Source organism: Typopeltis vanoorti, chromosome 5, assembly GCF_054136105.1.
Source record: "Typopeltis vanoorti isolate ZY-2024b chromosome 5, IOZ_Tvanoo_1.0, whole genome shotgun sequence".
Classification (NCBI taxonomy): Eukaryota; Metazoa; Arthropoda; class Arachnida; order Uropygi; family Thelyphonidae; genus Typopeltis; species Typopeltis vanoorti.
The window spans coordinates 93,275,054-93,292,040 of record NC_143553.1 but is presented as its reverse complement, the minus strand read 5'-3'; the positions used below and the strand labels follow the sequence as shown (position 1 = coordinate 93,292,040).

General features: G+C 37.4%; 1 protein-coding gene across 4 annotated transcripts in view; it reads right to left on the bottom strand.

Annotated features, from left to right (window-relative positions):
- Positions 1-16,987, bottom strand: part of LOC150106656 (vascular endothelial growth factor receptor 1-like) — a 672,835-nt gene that overhangs the window by 471,970 nt on the left and 183,878 nt on the right. For all 4 annotated transcript variants that reach the window (XM_090392613.1, XM_090392614.1, XM_090392616.1 and 1 more), the window contains exon 6: positions 9,339-9,540. In XM_090392613.1, coding sequence (XP_090248739.1) covers positions 9,339-9,540 — 202 coding nt within the window. The remainder of the gene's footprint in view (positions 1-9,338; positions 9,541-16,987) is intronic.

The following is a 16,987-nucleotide window of genomic DNA, read 5'->3' as shown; positions in this document are numbered from 1 at the left end:
AAACCTCATAGACAGAAATTATGTTGATGCGCTGAAAGATCCTTCACATTGTAACCAGTTCCAACAGCATTTCAACAGTGAATTATCCAAGTATACTGAATGTGTTCCTCAGTTTTTCTTGATGAGGTAGGGACAGTGAATACAACATCAGTTGTATTCACTGGAAATATCTTGAAGAAGGCAGATAAAATAAAGGATCTGGAGTGAGATTGGATAGGGATCTAATATTTATGAGCAACACTACTAGAGCTGTGAGAACAAAATTAGCACGTGGTCAGGCCATGTGGATTACTGCACAAATTTTGTCATCTGGTTTGCAAGGGAATGAAGATACACTGGAAATAGTCCAGAGAGAAGTCAATAAAGTGGTGCAAGGAATCTGGAATGTTGGGTATGAGAAAAGATTGAAGGAATGCCATTTGCAGAAGAAACATGGGATTATATTTAAATTTTGTGGTAGCCACACAGGATGTGAATTAGACAATTAGCACTGTCATCTTTTTTGAGAGTAACCATGACATGCTGACTAAATCAAATAGGGGAAATTGTGGTGAAAAAAGAATATAAAGTAAGTATTGGAAGCTCCATAGTCTACTAATATTAATACTGAGAGATGAGTAGCTGTGAGGGTGGGTGGGGGGGGAGTCAGTCGACAGACCATGGAAATTTGTTGGGGTAAATCTGACACAAGTAATGGACAACTGGTTATCAAGAATCAGGTAAACAGTGAAATACATAAAGTAGGAGTTAAATAGATAAAGTATGAGAAAAATGGCTAAACAGCAAAATTAGGCAAGCAGAGGGAGAAGAAAGGTTGTTGTTATGCAGGCAAATGATTATAATGAGTAGCGATTAAATGCATCAGGAATATAAATTACAGACTAAAAATGTGACAAGCACAAAAATGAAAAAGAAAACCACAATGTGACAAAAGATTGGTCGGTCATGCCAAAGGAAATTCTTCCACTAGCAAGCAAGGTCTGTTTTGTTTTATGCTCACACACAGACCGACACTGTACCATACAGACTTTTGAAACCAAATCCAATGGAATAAGTTGGTTAATCTTTATTCTCATAGTCTCCTATATCCATATATTGTGTATGCTCTTCTGCCCAGTTTGCCTGTTTGTCTGAATGAAAAACTTGGAGGAAAAAAAAGGGCTAACTTCAGATGACCTGATAAAGGTTCTTCATGTCATAAACAGGATTTGAGTCCCAGTCTTTCCAACCAAAAAAAGATTAATCAAAACCAACTCAGTCAAGGAGGCTCAAGTAAGCAGAAGCGGAATAATTAGTAGCAGGCTTTAGCAGCAATGGAAGTAATATGGAAGTGGAAAGTGTTAACATCTATATATGAGTGTTGAGCAGAGAATGGAAAAGAGGTATCAATGGATGTGACCTTAGACAGTGTAGCAGAGAGAAATGTTTTGACAAATGGTCTTGATTGCATGAGTGAATGACAGTGAAAGCAGATTGTTTGGAGTTAAGAAAGGAAATGGAAGGCATGAAGACTGAATTGAGGAGAGAGTGACTGGAAAGATTATGAAACTTGAGAGGTTAACTGGTACAAAGAGAAAAACAATATAGATGAGAATAAAAGATAAAATCTGAGAGAGTGATGGACAGAGGAAGGCAAGAGAATTTGAGAGAAAGGGAAAGAGAAGGAATGAGAGAAAGTGGACAGAATATGAATGCAAGGATAGAGAGCTGAAAGGAAGGAGAGAGAGAGAGAGTAAGCAGAAAGAGTTATGGATGCCAGTGAGGGAAGAATAAATGGACCTGTGAGGGCGGTGATGTATGATGATTCAACGACATACTGAACAGAGGTCAATGACTTATAATATAATTATTAAAGGAGTATTTGCCTGGAGGGACAGCAGACAGTGTGCCAAGTGAAAATGAAGAAAGGTGAAAACATGTATGAGATAATAGTGAAGGCTGGTACAAATAACCTGAGAGGCAGTGTGAATTTGGTAATGAGAAATTTGAGATCCATGCCAGGGCTCAAGTTGTTTTGCCTCCATTCAGTAACATTCATCTACAGTAGTTCTCCAAATTCTGAAAACCACTCTGATCTCTTCATCTTCCCTATCAATAAAACTCAATCCTCTGCAATCAACCCTAAACAATGAATTCAACTTCCTAAGTGACCTTAATGTCCACAACTCCAAATGGCTTTGCTTTTTTCTAACATCTTGTGGAAAGGTGAAATGAACATTAAAAATTTACTCTTGGGAAGACAAGAGTAAATTTTTAATGCAGTGGATAAATGAAATGCCTTGCTGAAATGTATTGCAAGTGCTAGAAGTATGAATGAATTTAAGGTAGGGTGGCTATACGTCCCGATTTGAAGATCCTGGCTGATATGTGAATTGTCCCAGGAAAACATAATATTACATAATATTGCTATTGTACATTATCATGAGTGCGAGGGAAGTAAAAATAGAAAAGCAATTAAGTTTATAAAAATAATGATGCTGCACTAAACTCTAGAATATATGTAATTGATCTGCATCAAGGCCATTTCGATTGTGGCTAGACCACTACTAACTATGAAACTATGTGCACACACAGAATCTATACAGGCATGCAAATCACGTGTCCATGATACAGCATCGTGCGTGTTTACAACACTGTTCGTCCATTCTAGTAGTGATTCAAGTGCTATTCATGACATGAATTAGACGTGTGCCAAGAGTGTTTTGTTTTAGTTCATGTTATAATTCTGCTTTGCTCCTATTCCTGTCATGCCTAAAAGGAATTGTAAGTTCACCGATGAACTACAAAAGGGCTTTCCTTTTCTTAAGAGATTTGTGATGAAGTTGATCAGATGCAATGGGATCACTGTGCCTCAGATTTCTCTATAGTGCATGACAGGTAGTCAGACATTAAAGACCACTCTAAAAGTGATAAAGCTGGTTTGTTAGTGGTGGCAGGTTGTTCTTCATTATCTACGTATTTATATTTCAACAGCAGTGATCCTGCAGAAAAGGATCTAGCAATCGCAGCTAAAGCAGCAACATTTGCATTCCATTCCGTTTCACATGATGTAAGTTTCAGAACCTCTGATTGTTCTTCTAAACTGATTTCGAAACTTTTTGAACCAAAATTTGCACTTACCAGAACAAAATGTGAGGCTATTGTCTTGAACATAATTGGACCCATGGTAATTGATGAACTCTATAAGGACTTAGAGAAATGTAATTTGTCACAATTACAACAGATACATCAAACAGGAAAAAAATTATATTTCTGTCAGTCGTTGTGAAGTACTTCATGCCCCTATATGGAATAAAGGTTAAACTTCTGGATGTTGAAACACTTCCTGGTGAGACATCGGAAATAGTGACGGAATCACTTAATGCCGTCATTAAGAAACACAAACTGTCTACTAAAATTGTCAGATCTGTAGCAATAATTGCAACACCAACTTTGGAGGTGTTAAATGCCAAGGTGAAAATAATGTTTTTGTATGTTTGAAGAAAGACTTGGGGAGAAACATTGTTGGTGTTGGCTGTGGGGCACATATTGTGCACAACTATCTACAAACTGCAGATGTTCTTCCGATAGACAATAAAGTTTTGATCGTTAAAGTGTACAAGTATTTTTACATTTATACCATTCACGTATCTCAGCTGAAAGATTTTTGTGACTTTATTATTATTATTATTAAACAAGACCTCATGGAGTCAAAGACTCATCTAGGAGGTCCTTTTATCTTACACACACATCTGATCATACCGTGTCTTAAACACATTCAAACTACTTGCAGACACCACGCTCTCAGGCAAGGCATTCCAATCACTCACAACTCTGCACGAAAAAAACCTGCCTCTCACTCCCTTACTCACACCCTCCTTATACAGTTTCCAGGGATGACCTCTGGTTCTCCCCTGATCTCCCACTATTCTCTGTAGAACTTCTCCACCATTGATCCTATAACAACCCCTTACCAACTTGTAGGTCTCTATCATATCTCCCCTCTTCCTTCTCTCCACGAGACTCCGCAAATTACATCTTCTCAATCTTTCCTCATACTCAACATTCCAGAGGTCAGAAACTATCTTAGTCAGTCACCTTTGGACCCTTTCCAACATCTCTTCATTTTTCTGAAAACCCGGTGACCAAATCTGGGCACAATAGTCCAAGTGTGGCCTAATCAAAGCCTTATACATTGGAACAAGTATCTCCTTACTTCTACATGTCAGTGTCCTCCTCATCATTCCCAGAAGTCTTTGTGTTGTCTTCACAATTTTGGCGATGTGTCAACTAAATTTTAGATCCTTATCCACTATCACCGCCAGATCTCTTATTTCCTCTACTTCCAACAATATATTCTCACCAAGCATAAATTCTGCATCCCATCTTTGTTTTCCAAATTTTAAAACTTTACATTTTGCAACATTGAACTCACATCCCCATTTGCTTGCCCAATCACTCAATTTATTCAAGTCTTCTTGCAAGGCCACAACATCTTCACTACTCTTTATGGTTCGTCCCAACTTTGCATCATCTGCAAACAACTGAATATCTCCATCCAAATCTTCACCAATATCATTAATATACAAGTTAAATAGTAATGGCCCTAAAACAGACCCCTGAGGCACTCCACTAGTGACTTTCCTTTTCCTGGATATTGCACCCCCATACACAACTTGTTGATACCTATCAGATAGCCAGTCTCCAATCCAATGCACTAATCTAATATCCAACCCCATCTGCTCTTGTTTGACTGTCAACTTATCATGAGGTACTCTATCAAAAGCCTTTGCGAAATCCAAGTATATTACTGTGTATCGTTCTCCTCTGTCCAAGGAAGCAGTCACTTTATTGTAATAAGTAAGTAGATTACTAAAACATGACCTCCCTTTAGCAAATCCATGCTGTCCATCAAAGATTATACCATTGTTGTCAACCCAACTCTGGATCCTAGTTCTCACAAGCTTCTCCAACAACTTAACCACAACACCTGACACACAGATAGGCCTATAGTTTGATGCTTGAGTTCGATCACCTCCTTTATGAAGTGGCACAATCTTGCCCTCCTTCCACTCTTTAGGAACTTGACCAAGTGCAAGACTCTTATTAAAAAAATATGTCAAGGCAGGTGTCAACTCTCCGGCACACTCCTTCAGAATACGTGGTGATATATCATCAAGTCACACAGCCTTATTTACATCTAGTTTACTCAACTCCCCAAACACCTCTTGCTCACTTACAGTCAGTCTCTCCTCCCCATCATCAACTGCTCTTAATCTCTCCATGAAGTCACATTCACAAGATTGAAAGATCTTTATGAATTGCTCATTAAGTATCTCCACAACACATTCTGCAACAGCTGTCTTTATACCATTTCCTCCAATCAATGTCATCCTTCCATAATCATTCTTTCTTTTGCTGGCTACATATCGAAAGAACTCCCTAGGATTCTTTTTGGCTTCATTAGCTAACTGCTGTTCATACCTCTCTTTAGCTACTCTCACCAACCAAGTCACCCTCCTTGCCTGGTCTTTGTAGACCTCATGAAATTGGTTACTTCCACTTCTCTTATGCTGTCTCCAAATTGCCTTTTTTTTCTGTATTGCATGCTTAATCTCTTTATTCATCCATCTCACACCTACCTTATTTAACCTTCTCACCCGTGGTATACATTTAGACATTGCATCTACTAAATAGTTTTTGAAAATCCCCCAAGCTGCATTGATCTCTTTTCCAGCTAACTCCTCATTCCATGCTACATCTGCAAACTGTCTCCTGAGCTCTTCATAATCACCCCCCTTGTAGTTCCACATATACCCTTTTTTCACAGGGGTCCTTGCACTGCTGGCAACCACCCAGGTAATCACCTCATGGTCACTTTCACCAATTGGTGGATGATTTGACACCTCATTTATAATTACATCCTCCGATGAGATGACCAAATCCAAGACCCTTAATCCTCGTGTGCCCTCTGTTACATACTGTCTGAGGTAGTTATCCCTCAAAAACTCAAGAAACTCATTTTCTTTACTTCCAGTCGCTATCTCTTCAATCCAGTCTATATTGCCATAATTAAAATCACCCATAATGATCACCCTTTTCTTATTTGCTTGGCTTATTTGACTATACATTTCACTATCACCACCATCCACATTACCAGGTCTATAACAACATCCCACCAAGTATTTGATTCTATTCACCTCTATCTCACACCATACTGCCTCAAAACCACTGGCCCTATTTCCCACTTGCATCTCTACCTTGTATGGACATAACTCGTTCTCTATCATCAATAGCACTCCCCCTCCCTTTTTATCCCTTCTATCCTCACGAAAGACATCATACCTTTCCATCTCTATTCCTGTCAGGATGTCGTCCTCATCTAACCATGTCTCACTTATTCCAACAATCTCTGGGTACACAGACACAATTAATGCAACCATTTCATCCGCCTTGTTTCTTATGCTTCTAGCATTGGTATACAAACACAACAACTCATTTCTGGATCTACAGCTAGTTCCACTGATACCATTCACTCGATGTGCTCTCTCCATGCTGGACTGGGGCCATTTCTCTTTCTGCTTCTTCATTTTAGAACCCTTTGCAACAACATCTGTTTCCTCTTGATCCCTGGTCATCCCATTACTTTCCTGCCTACACATGCTCTCACCTCCTCTTGGAGCATCCACCTTTCTCAAGCTGTGTATCCCTGTCCACCCTGGGCCTTCCCGTTTCCCTGCTCCTCTTGCACACCCATTCTCTCATTTTCTATACTCATACCACTCACCTCTCCATTCATTTCCACTTCTTCAATCTCTCCTGTCTTACTCTCCTGCTCTTCCACATCACTCCCCTCTCGATCTGATTCATTTTCTCTATTCACTTCTCTACCTTCCAGCAGCAGTCTCTCCAAGCGACTCACACCATAACCACTCAAATGCAGTCCATCACTCCCATACAGCTCACTTCGTCCCTCAAACTCATTCCACACATTAACAAACTGTACACCCATCTCCTCACACATTTCAGCCAGAATACCACTCATAATCCTTGCTCTCCGCCTCATTTCACCACAATCATACCTAGGCAACACACTGACCACCCTTCCTGTCACACTATTCTCTTTTATCTTTCCAAGCAGTCTCTTGACATTCATTTTGACATGCTCTTTGTTCTCTCTCAAATCATTTGTACCAATTAATACAATTAACTCTTTTGCTCGCTCCCGCCTCATATCCAATGCCTCAATCACTCTACTTATTTTACCGCCTGGAAAACATACCTTGTGCATTTTATCCTCTAGCACACCTTTAATAATGGAGTCGCCATACAACGCCACTCGCTCATCTTTCGTTAACTCTTTCATGCCATCATGATTTATTTTAATAGTTTTGACCTGAATTCTCTTAATTTCATTCCGCATCCATTTCATTTCTTGCCTCATCCAATCTAATTCACTTTCCGAACCTCGCGACACATTCTCTCTATCATTAAATCTTTCTAACTTTCTAACTCTCGACCCCCTCTTCTCACATTCCCTCTCATTCATCCTTCTTTGTTTCCGTACTTTCGGTCCAACATACGTCCAACTTTCACTATCATTCTTCTCACTTTCACTCTCATTTATCTTTCTTTGTTTCCGTACTTTCGGACTAACATGCGTCCAACTTTCGCTATCATTCTTTGTGCAAGTGAAATACAGGAAATTACTGAAACGTGGAAATACAAGATTCTTATCCCTCCTCCTCCCAGCTATTGAACAATTTCTTCATATGTATAAAGGTCTGAAGTCTTACTTCTGCTCACTAGAGCACTGTCCAGTGATTATAAGTAATTTTTTCAACAGTGAGTGTGGAGAAATGTACCTGTGATTTGTGCATGGACAGCTCCATCTCTTCAATGAAACCATTTTGGCTATGGAGACAATGAAGGCAACTGCAACTGAAGTAACCATTGAGCTTGAAAAACTGAGAACAAATATTCAGGAAAGGCTAGAAAGTTACAATCACTTGAAGATGAGGAACAGATTAATGGTACAGTTGTCATGCAAGAAGTTACTACCTTTTATGAGAGATGCATCTCTTACATTGAAACGTGCAAAACAGCTTTGGTGAGGACACCAGATCCTTTGCTTGGGTCAACAATAATACCTTATCATGGCCTGATGTAGAAAAGTCTGCAGAAAAGTTATTGAGGTAGTTAGGTTTGAAGCTATAGATTTGGATAATCTTTTTGATGAGCTGATGATGGCTAAGAATTTTTTAAAAGAAAATAGGAGGCAAACAGAAGAAAACTTGACTATTGAAGAAAAGTGGGTTGGATTGTACTCCCATTTCAAGAGCCAAAAGATAAATTTGTGTAACCTCTCTCGTGTGATAGAATACATATTCTGCTTTCCTGGTACTTCTGCTCCAGTCGAAAGAATATTTTCAGTGATGAACAATGTGTGGTCAGAAAAAAAAAGTAGAATATTGGAATCAACTATTAAAAGTCTGTTGTATTGTAAAATTAATACTGAACTCACCTGCATACAGTTCTACGACATAATAAAAAACAACACACGATTTTTAAAGAAGGTTCACTCAAGTGATAAATATGGTGGTATACTACAGCTCAGAAGGAATAAAGACAGTGGATAAAAATATTATGAATATTGTTTAAAATAATCATTAATCGCATCAACATTCATAGACTAAAAACTACTTTTGAAGTTTAACAGTTTTATTCCAAAAAATAAAATAGACATTTAAAACATACATAATTAATAAAATACTTTTAATTTCTTTAAGTTAACAGTAAACCTGTTTTGTTTGCTTTTCTTGGAAGAACCGTGCTTGGAAGAAAAATTATTTTGATGACAATTAAATAATTTAAAGTTAAAAGTCAATATTAATATATTTGTCATACCAGTTATTGGCCTGTACAGAAGCATCCTGGTTTGGGAATATCAAAATATGGTCAGCTTCATTTAAGGTCCAATATGATAAATACATTTCTTTGCTGAACAAGCCTTCTAACAATCTCTGTAAACTCCATGGAAGTTTGTTGTCAAAATAATAAATAATAATATCATCCACATTGTCATCTCCTTTCTATGCAAGTGATAATGCAAGTGATAATCAATGTATAAACTTGAACACAGAAGAATTAAAGTATTTATTTTAATTTTTTTTTAAATCAATTTCTAATCTTATACTAACTTATAATTTGAAACTGATTTATATTTTTTATATTTTAAAACTAAATGTTTTAACCAAATGTATTACTTAATTAAATAAATTAATAATGCTAATTAATAATTTTAATATCAGTTTATTCATTCATAACATATTTATGTTAGTTGTGTAATTGACACTTACCATAAACGATGATTTTAACTTCAGTAAAACCTGACTTGTCTGAGTGATCTGTAGCAGTACATTCATATATTCCACTATCGTTAAATTGAGCATTTTTCACAGTTATCTCAGACGAAATAAGCTTATACACGAAGTTCCGCAAAGTCCGCTTTTCTTCACTTTTTGATTTACTTATGATGATTCGTTCTCCATGTCCTTCTTCCTAGAAATATAGATGTTGTTTAACACCATATGCATTGCATGTCCAAAAAATTATATTATGTTGTAAGATCCATGTCTAATAATGGCTTGTATTTGACAAGGTATAGCTTCCACTTGTATCTGAAAGGTTATCTGTAATAATCTTGCAGTTAATAATTAAACAGCATTAAGGAATAAAATGAAACACTCATTTAATAGCTAATTTCAATATCTTGTCTCTGCCATACAGACATCATCAGGATACAATACTAAAACATATATCTTCATTCTTGTAGATAAACTTATATGTTGATTACACGACTTCAGGAAATGACAACATATACTAAAATATTAATTAAAAAACTATAATCAATACCTTCCAATATTTGGTAATTGTTGCATTGCCATCTTCTGGGGACATAAAATTATGATACGTGCATGCAGGCACTAACAACGAGCAAATGAGGCTGAAGAAGGCAACTGGCATTGGTCCTAGAGTCCCAAAGAAGTTGGATTCTAGGCATTGGTGTTGGACTCCAGGACAAACGCCAGTTGCCTTCTATTATTATTATTATGGGTATCTCCATGGAGTCAGTAGACTCAACGCTGGAGACCCAAACTATCAAAACAATATCTATCATATCTCTTCTTGAATTCATTTACAGACAAAGAACTCATGACTGAGTCAGGCAATGCATTCCACTCATTCACCACCCTCCAGATGAAAAAACTCATTCTCACACCCTTGTTAACCACACTTTTCCTTAATTTCCAAGGATGACCTCTTGTTCTTCCATCACTATCGCAAAGCTGAAATATTTCCCCTTACAAAAATATTTCCCCTTACATCAACCTTACAAAAACCTTTTAGTAATTTAAATGTTCCTATCATATCACCTTTTCTCTGCCTATCAACCAACTTCTGCAATCCACAAGCTCTCAATCTATCAATGTAGGGAGAATTTTTTACATCACTCACCAACTTAGTTACTTTCCTCTGAAGCCTCTCCATAACCTCCTCATCTCCAAGGAATCCAGGTGACCAGACCTGAGCACAGTAATCCAAATTTGGAAGAATCAATGCTTTATAAAGGGGAATAATAACTCTATATCTCTGGATGTTAGTGTGTTCCTCAGTAACCAAGTAATTCTATGTGCAATCTTAGACACCTTAGCAATGTGTCCCCTGAACTTCATTTCCCTATCCCCTAAGTCCCTAGCCTCATCAATCTCTTGGAGTACATAGCTGGTAATCTTTAGATAACAAAATCCATAAACTTTACATTTTTCCACATTGAACTGACATCAATTACCTTTTGCCCATTTTGCCAGCTTATTTAATTCATCCTGCAAACTCTCAACATCAGCTTGATTTTTTATTGTACAACCCAACTTTGCATTATCAGCAAACAACTGAATATCTCCCTGTAAGTCATTTCCTATATCATTTATGTACAAATTAAACAAAAACGGCCCAAGCACAGAGCCACGCCACTTTCTGGAATCTCTCACTAAGCCATTCTCTTATCCTTATCACCAGTGTAGTATCCATCCCCATCTGCTCCAATTTGCGCAACAGTATTCTACGGGGTATCCTGTCAAAAGCCTTAGCAAAATCCAGAAGTACCACTGTGTAGCCATTTCCTTTGTCAACGGAGATGTCATTCTATTATAAAAAAAGTTAATAAATTGCTAAGACAGGATTGACCTTTAACAAAACTATGTTGGTCCCTATAGAGTATCATATCCTGATCCGCCCAGTCTTGAATTTTGTCTTTAACCAACTTTTCCAATACTTTTACTACCACTCCCGAGATGGTGATTGGTCTGTAATTAACTACTGCTGTTTTAAAACCAACTTAATGCAAAAGAACTACTTTGCCTTCCTTCCACTCCCTAGGGACCATACCAGAGTTCAAACTTAAGTTAAATAACCAAGTAAGAGGAATTGACAATTCCTTTGCACATTCACGCAACACCCGAGTAGGTTTAGATATTCCATCTAAACCTACAGTAGTGTTTACATTTAAATTTTGCAATATACTAAGTACATCTGATATATTAACTTAAATTCTTACATTAGTTATTTCTACGGGTACAGAGATATCCTCACTTGGGTGATAGCTTTTGAAAAGTGATCACTTAGTAACTCTACAATTACATCTGAATTTGTCACCTCAATACCATAAGCACCCACTAAAGTTATCCTTCTGAAGTCATTCTTCCTTTTACTTGCCACATAGCAAAAGAACTCTTATTAGCTTGAAGCCTGTACTGTACTGTTCTTGAGGCCTGATCGCCTTTCTCCTTGTAAATATTCCATCCTTTTTGCCACGTGATATTTCCTCCTTCCAATTGACATCACCATAATTAAAATCACCCATAATAATCACTAACCCTGCACTCATTGCACTAATTTGCTGATGCATGAATTCAATATCACCCCTGTACCCCCCCCCTCCAGCCTATAGCAGCAACCAACTGTATATTTGATTGCGTTGGTCACTATTTCACACCACTATCATTCACATGTCTATCATCTTGATATACTACTTTCTTTTGCTGCACCTCATCAGCTATCATCAACAGTACTCCTCCCCATTCTATCTTCTCTATCCTCCCTGAAAATACTGTATCCATCACATTCAATTCCAGTAACAACATCTTCTGCTGACAGCCAAGTTTCACTAATGCCTACAACTTTTGGTGAGATTGCACTGACTAATGCCAAACATTCTTACCTCTTATTTCGAATGCTTCTTGCATTAGTATAAAAAATTGCAGCTTCCCTTTAATTCTTGTACTAGCTTTAGAACTGATATACATGTCACTAATTTCAGTAGTCCCATGCCAATCTTTATCCATTCTATTCTGCAATTTATTCCCCGAATAAGGATCAACAAACATACAATCACTGCTTTAGTTTCTCCCTCTTACACTCAACCCTTTCAATTTTAATTTCCCTGCCCAATTACTTCAACTTGTTAAGAAAACAGTAACTTCCTCGATCAACCTTCCATGTTCAGATGCAACCCATCTGTTGCATACAACTGTCTTGCCTTCAAACACACTCTAGACATCAACAAATTCCAGACCTCTTTTTTTGCAGATTCTTGCAATCGTATCAATCATTATCACCGCTCATCTACTTAACTCATAATTGTTAAAACGAGGCAGCACATACAGTATCCTCCCTTTGATACTTTTCTTCTTCACGATATCTAACAATGTTAAATTGAAAGCCAAACGGCTATTTTTCTGGCATCCTTAATAATAATTAAGGGGATACAAATTCCTTGTTATTCAACTGCCAGTAAGCAAAAGTCTAAGATCGAGAACTACGAATCTATGAGTTTCATATATACCAAAAAACTATCGGCGAATCCAAGTGTAAATAATCACTTGGTAGTGCAACACCAAGGCAACTCGAAGCAAAGGTAGAGCAAGCTCCCTCACTATCCTTGATCTAACAATGTTAAATTGAAAGCCAAATGGCTATTTTCTGGTATCCTTAATAATAATTAAGGGGGATACAAATCCCTTGTTGTTCAACTGTCAGTAAGCAAAACTCTAAGATCGAGAACTACGAATCTATGAGTTTCATATATACTGAAAAACTATTGGCAAATTCAAGTGTAAATGACCACTTGGTAGTACAAAACCAAGGCAACTTGAAGCAAAGGTGGAGCAAGCTCCCTCACTATCCTTGATATTTTTTCATAATGTTAAAAGACAGCCCTTAGGGGATGTAATACTGTAATTACATTATGAGGAGAGGTCACTACCCAGACCGGTTTCAACCTTTTTTGAGGTCTCATAAGTGAGTAGGTAGACCTGAAAGATAACAACGTTTAAGTGGAAAGAACTTACATACCTTTAATATACGAATGCCATAAAGGTGTGTTTGTATATTATAACATAGACTGAAAGCCAAACGGCTATTTTTCTGGCATCCTTAATAATAATTAAGGGGATACACATAAATTGAAAGCCAAATGGCTATTTTTCTGGCATCCTTAATAACAATTAAGGGGATACAAATCCCTTGTTATTCAACTTCCAGTAAGCAAAACTCTAAGATCGAGAACTACGAATTTGAGTTTCATATATACCGAAAAACTATCGGCAAATCCAAGTGTAAATGACCACTTGGTAGTACAACACCAAGGCAACTCGAAGCAAAGGTGGAGCAAGCTCTCTCACTATCCTTGATATTTTCTTAGATTTTAAAAACACAGCCCCCTAGGGGATGTAATACTGTAATTACATTATGAAGAGAGGTCACAAACTCAGACCGGTTTCAACCTTTTTTGAGGTTTCATCAGTGAGTAGGTAGACCTGGAAGATAACAAGGTTTAAGTGAAAAGAATTTACATACCTTTACCATACGAATGCCATAAAGGTGTGTTTGTATATTATAACATAAATTGAAAGCCAAACGGCTATTTTTCTGGCATCCTTAATAATAATTAAGGGGATACAAATCCTTCGTTTTTCATATATACCGATAGTTTTTCGGTATATATGAAACTCATAGATTCGTATAAACCAGTCTGAGTAGTGACCTCTTCTTATAATGCAATTACAGTATTACATCCCCTAAGGGCTGTGTTTTTACATTATGAGAAAATATCAAGGATCGTGAGGGTGCTTGCTCCACCTTTCCTTCGAGTTGCCTTGGTGAATCCAAGTGTAAATGACCAAGTGGTCATTTACACTTGGATTCGCCGATAGTTTTTCAGTATATATGAAACTCGTAGATTCATAGTTTCGATCTTAGAGTTTTGCCTACTGGCAGTTGAACAACAAGGGATTTGTATCCCCTTAATTATTATTAAGGATGCCAGAATAGCCGTATATTATATATAAATTTTGTATATTTATATATAATATATTTTGTATATTTATATATAATATAATATAAATATAATATAATATAATATATTTATATATAATATATAATATATATAATATAAATATTATATATTTATATATTTATATGTTTGTATATTATAACATAAATTTTCAATTTATGTTATAATATACAAACACACCTTTATGGCATTCGTATAGTAAAGGTATGCAAGTTCTTTTCACTTAAACATTGTTATCTTTCAGGTCTACCCTCACTGATGAGACCTCAAAAAATGTTGAAACCGGTCTGGGTAGTGACCTCTCCTCATGTTGTAATTACAGTATTACATCCCCTAGGGGCTGTGTTTTTACATTATGAGAAAATATCAAGGATCATGAGGGAGCTTGCTCCACCTTTGCTTCGAGTTGCCTTGGTGTTGTACTACCAAGTGGTCATTTACACTTGGATTCGCCGATAGTTTTTCGGTATATATATGAAACTCATAGATTCGTAGTTCTCGATCTTAGAGTTTTGCTTACGGGCAGTTGAACAACAAGGGATTTGTATCCCCTTAATTATCTAACAATGTTCTTAAATCTTTTGCTACCCGATTTATACTACCATCAGGTCATTTGTACTCACCATAACTATCATCTTTTCTGCATTATGCCTTCTCATTAGTGCTAAAGCCACTCTCTCTCTCTCTATTGTTCCACCAACCAAGCTCTCCTCAAGCATACTGCTCTCCATACCCTTAATCACAGAATCACCATATATTTTACCACTCATAACTTCATTCAAGTCCAAAGAAGCATCACTCATGGCCTCATTTTCTACGCTATTCAGCATGAGTCTCCCAGTTTCATTTCTCAATGCTCTTTTACTCACACTCACTCTCACAATATCTCGTTTCTTCTAGACTTCTGTTGACTCCCAATCACTCCCATACTATTTACTACTTCATCAATCACCAAAGACTCTCCCATACTTAATCCTGTTCTAGTTACTTCACCTAAAGTAATCTCCATAGTCCTAATTTCTCTATTCAACACATTTAACTTTTAATTTTATTTTCCAGAACCTCCTTACTGAGCACTTTCAATTCCTCTTGCAGAAGATGAAGGTCACTTTTCATTTTCATGAACTCCTGCTGACGTTCTTCTGCTACGGTCCTCCCAACGTCTGCTTCCATTCCTAATCACTCCAGCCTATCTCAACACTTCACATAGAAACCTGAAGTTTAGGGGACATATTGCAAAGGTGGTGAAGGTAACACAGAGGATTGCTGCTATTATGAGAAGGACACTGACCTGCAGAGATAAGAGGGTTATCATTCCATTGTATAAGTCTCTGATCAGACCACACTTGGACTATTGTTCTCAGATTTGGTCCCCAGGATATGAAGGGGATAAATTAACTGTGGAAAGGATACAAAGACGGATGACAAAGATGGTTTCAGGACTGTACAAGGATAGTTATGAGGATCGGCTGAGAGAATGTGGACTGCAGTTTGGTGGATAGAAGAAGGAGAGGTGATATGATTGAGACTTTTAAACTGTTGAGAGGTGGTTACAGGGTTGACACTGGGGAGTTCTTTCGCTTGGTTGAACAGCTGGAAGGAGTGATGACAAGAGGCCATCCCTGGAAGTTACGAAAGGAAACTGTGAGCAAGAGGGTAAGGAGTGGTTTCTTTGTGTGGAGGGTGGTTGAGTCTTGGAATGCAATGCCTGATGGAGTGGTGGGAGCGAGAACGGTCAGTGAGTTTAAAGAGTGGTATGATAGACTTTGTGTTTCTCAGGGGGGGGGACCTCCCCTCGAAGAGTCTTTTGACTCCTTGGAGGCCTGAATAATAATAATACGTCGACGTTTTCATTCTTCTCATTTAGCCAAACAGTCCACAGATTCCTCACATTCTTCGGCACATACATATAGCAGTTTCTGCAATACATCCATTGCAAAAAATCCAACACTTAGCCAGACTTTCGTATAGAAGTCCTCTGAGTCACTGACGTCTCTTGTTGAACACCATCTTTAGACGCTGAAGTAGTGAAACAAACAGCAGTGAAAACACAATATATACAACAGAGTTTCAAACAATAACACTTGTATTGAAGTAACACTTGAAGAACACTTGTATCCAACTGAAGCACACCTGCAGCACAATTTGGGACAAAAAGCCACACTATACTTTAATTTAAAAACATGTTTTCTAGCACAACTCAACGCAACTGCCACGTTCACTAGCGACAACATAAAAATATTCTTTAGCCTCACTTGCTCGTTATTAGTGCAAGATGGCAATGTAACATTGCCGAAATACTGGAAGTATTGATTATAGTTTTTTAATTAATATTTTAGTATACGTTGTCATTTCCTGAAATATTTAAAGTCATAAAACATATATCGTAAACTGGAAGAAAGAAGGATCATTCCTTCTTTCTTCAGAAGGGTTTGGAAGGACTGGCATGATCTCCCAAAACCGTCAAAAAACTTAATTCTAGTGATATCCTTGTGGAAACATCTAGTGAGCAACACACAGAAAAATTACAAAAAGACTACATCAATGGGGTGGAATACCAGTTACATTGACACCTCATAAAACACCAAATTCTTC